Genomic DNA, 3019 nt, shown 5'->3' with positions numbered 1-3019 from the left:
TGAATCAATCTGACTGGATGATCTGGTGAACTGGAAAGTGACCTGAGATGACATGATGTGAATTGGAGCTATAGAAATAAACTGAATTAAACTAAACTTGTTTCAAGTTTCTTCCTGTTCGAAGGGAGTTTTTCCTCTCCACTGTCGCTACAAGCATGGTTATGGGCTGGTTATCCTCCCCCAGCAGTGTGTCGCAGTGAGCTTGTCGCAGATATTTTTGATTTCTGCCCAATATTGAAGCGTGGTCTGCGCTAAGTTATTCCATGCCACAACGCCAGAGGGACAATCAGGAACTAGCTGTGGGTCTAGATACGGCCGAGGCGGTGAGGAAGTGTTTTTTTTTGCAACAATAGAGGGGCATGAGGGCCAAAAAGAGCGGGGATCCATGTGGAAAAAGGGTCCCAGCGTTCTTGCGCACCTCGCTCTTCTAGCTGCTCCATCTTCACCACTCGTTTTCCTCAATGGCGGTCAGAGAAACAAAACAAGCCGGTAAGGAACCAAACAGGAAATACACATAGAGTAGAGCGATGTAGATCTGACCAATCAGAGGCCTCCTGTCTGCGGCACTGTCTGCGGTCACCTACAGTTTGGGAGAGGTGCAGCAGAGTGTCTGCAGAGGGGGGGCACATCTGCGTTAACTGCGACACATGCGCAGACGCATGCGCAGACGACCTGGTTTCTGAGTATAAATCAGCCTTAAGCCTCCAATTTCCATCCAACCAGTAATTTCTAGAGTGAAAGTCAAATATATGTACTGGTCACTACAAAAAAAAACTAATTTATTCTTTCCAATCTACTTCTACTTAATAAAAATATTTATTGAAATATCAAGAAGGCTATATTTATGCATTTTTGATGTAAAGCTTTGGCCTTTTGAGAAATAAGAATAAAAAACCAAACATGAATTCAAACCATGCAGCATCCCAGTACACCCTGGGATGATTGAAACTAATCATTTAAACCCAAAATTAAATATAGGATGATTACTAGATATGAAAGCATTCAAACAGCTGTACCCACATTTCGATAATTAACTGGTAAAGGCTACACTGTTATAGCAGTTTTCTGCACAGAAATAAACACAGTCTGGTAACTTTAAAAACGCTGTAAACAAACCCTGTAGAGCTGCAGCTGTCAGGTGTCACTACAGGCAGCATCCATGTGCACACACAGGTACGCAGAAGATCCAGAAATACATTAATTATAGCAGCTTTAGGGATAAACAGGAGATTTATCCAGCTAACAAGATAAAAGGCCAAATTAATAGAAGACAACCGACCCACGTTGTTTCAGTGGATGACATGCCTTCATTACTGTCAACACAGGCTGCTTGTTTTCTGTCAGTCATTTCCATATATGCATACCAGCTGTCTGATGTGCCACAGCTGAAAAGAAGCCTAGTTGTAATTATCATGTAAAGGCTATTTAGCAGTTAGAAGGCACTAACTTCAGTAACTCATTGCCCTCTGAGTTAATTAGTCTGGAATAGAACATGTTTTTCTAACCGCATGAACAGATTCTGCACTGAAACTTTGAAAATATGAATGCATGTTTTTATTTTTCCAACCCACAGAGCTCCAGGTTTTTTGGCTGGCGCTCCTACTGGGTGGTTCTGCAGGATGGGGTCATATCCTGGTACTCAAAGCAGTAGGTTCTCAGCTTGGCTCTGTGCTCTGAATTATGCACCTGGAAAGAAAAAATTCAGCATCTGATTTTAAGGAATAAAAAAGGGTCAGATAAATATTTACCAGGAAAAAATTGTATTTTTCACCCCTCTCTGTCAAACAGGTCCGATGCAGCCGTAAATGTCAGAAGGCAAGGCTGCAAGTCGCTCACTAACGCCACCTGCTTGGTAAGCCGCATTTAAAATGTCTTCTTTGACCTTTTTTTCACACGTTAGATTCAGGCATATATATTTATTTTATTTTCTTCCCTCTCCAGATACGAGCCAAAGATAACTGCTTCTTCAGCCTTAAGTGTTTCGATGACAGCGTGCATCAGTTCAAAGTTTGCCCTAAAAGTGAACCGGAGGCAGCCAGAAAAGTATGTTTTCATTTCATCTCTGTGTTCAGGAACAGAAAAATATAAAATATTAGATTAAAGATGGAATAATAGACTTGATTAATGAATGTTTTCAGTGATTTCTAATAAATAATTAGACTTACTTCCAGGAATTAAATAAAGGTTTTATTCATAGTGAACCACCTTCAACCAACAACAAACTGTACATGAAAGCCTATTTTTTGCCGTTCCATTTGAAAATGCATCACCTGCTCTGAAAAGAGATTTGTTTATCACAACGTATTCTTATTTATTGCACAAGGTCATATATATGAAAAACACTTGATGCAAACATTAGCTAGGAAATTGCGAAATGTTTACACAAAAACCTTCCTTCAGTCTTTCTCTTCGGCTGGTTCTGCATCATGTCTCTTTGGCAGGAAATGAATCCGTCCACCTTCCCTTAGTGTTCGAATATCTGTGTAATAAATCTGGTGATTTTTTTAAACAATGCGGTACTTTAAAGTGGGTTAGGCTAAATCATATAAGGTAATTACACAGTAGGGTTTTGCTGCCAATTTGAGGCCTTGCAGGTATTAAAGATTGCTGTTGTTTTGGCCCCTGGCAGCTAAGCACCTGCTGCTCTTATATCTAGGGGTGGTTTCCTCACATCACCACAGCATCTGTAGTTCCTCCCATCATCTCCGTCTGATCTGTTTCTGGTTTATTGATATTTTTCAGTCTGCTGCCTTACAACTATAAACTTCTATGTGTTATTTCATTCTAGTTTTATGAAATATATCAACAAAAAATTATAACATCATTTTGAAGTGAAGAAAAATCATGTTTTTAATTTTTTTTTTTAAGATTGTTTTAAAATTTGAAAGTCATTGCCTTAAAAAATAACTATATGGACAAACAATTATTTTTATGTACTTATTAGTCACAGCAAATGTATGGGGGAAAAAATGATGATCTGTTTTGAGAAGAACAAACCTGAACTGAGTGGCTTACAGTT

At 39.1% G+C, this 3019-nt stretch overlaps 1 protein-coding gene across 2 annotated transcripts in view; it reads left to right on the top strand.

Annotated features, from left to right (window-relative positions):
- Positions 1–3019, top strand: part of LOC107099464 (oxysterol-binding protein-related protein 1-like) — a 64676-nt gene that overhangs the window by 17892 nt on the left and 43765 nt on the right. For both annotated transcript variants that reach the window (XM_015397600.1, XM_015397601.1), the window contains exons 10-12: positions 1574–1647; positions 1789–1852; positions 1942–2043. In XM_015397600.1, coding sequence (XP_015253086.1) covers positions 1574–1647; positions 1789–1852; positions 1942–2043 — 240 coding nt within the window. The remainder of the gene's footprint in view (positions 1–1573; positions 1648–1788; positions 1853–1941; positions 2044–3019) is intronic.

This window comes from Cyprinodon variegatus, unplaced genomic scaffold, assembly GCF_000732505.1.
Source record: "Cyprinodon variegatus isolate N-32 unplaced genomic scaffold, C_variegatus-1.0 Scaffold872, whole genome shotgun sequence".
Lineage (NCBI taxonomy): Eukaryota > Metazoa > Chordata > Actinopteri > Cyprinodontiformes > Cyprinodontidae > Cyprinodon > Cyprinodon variegatus.
Note: the sequence above shows the minus strand (reverse complement) of the source record. Positions and strands in the feature narration are given on the sequence as shown.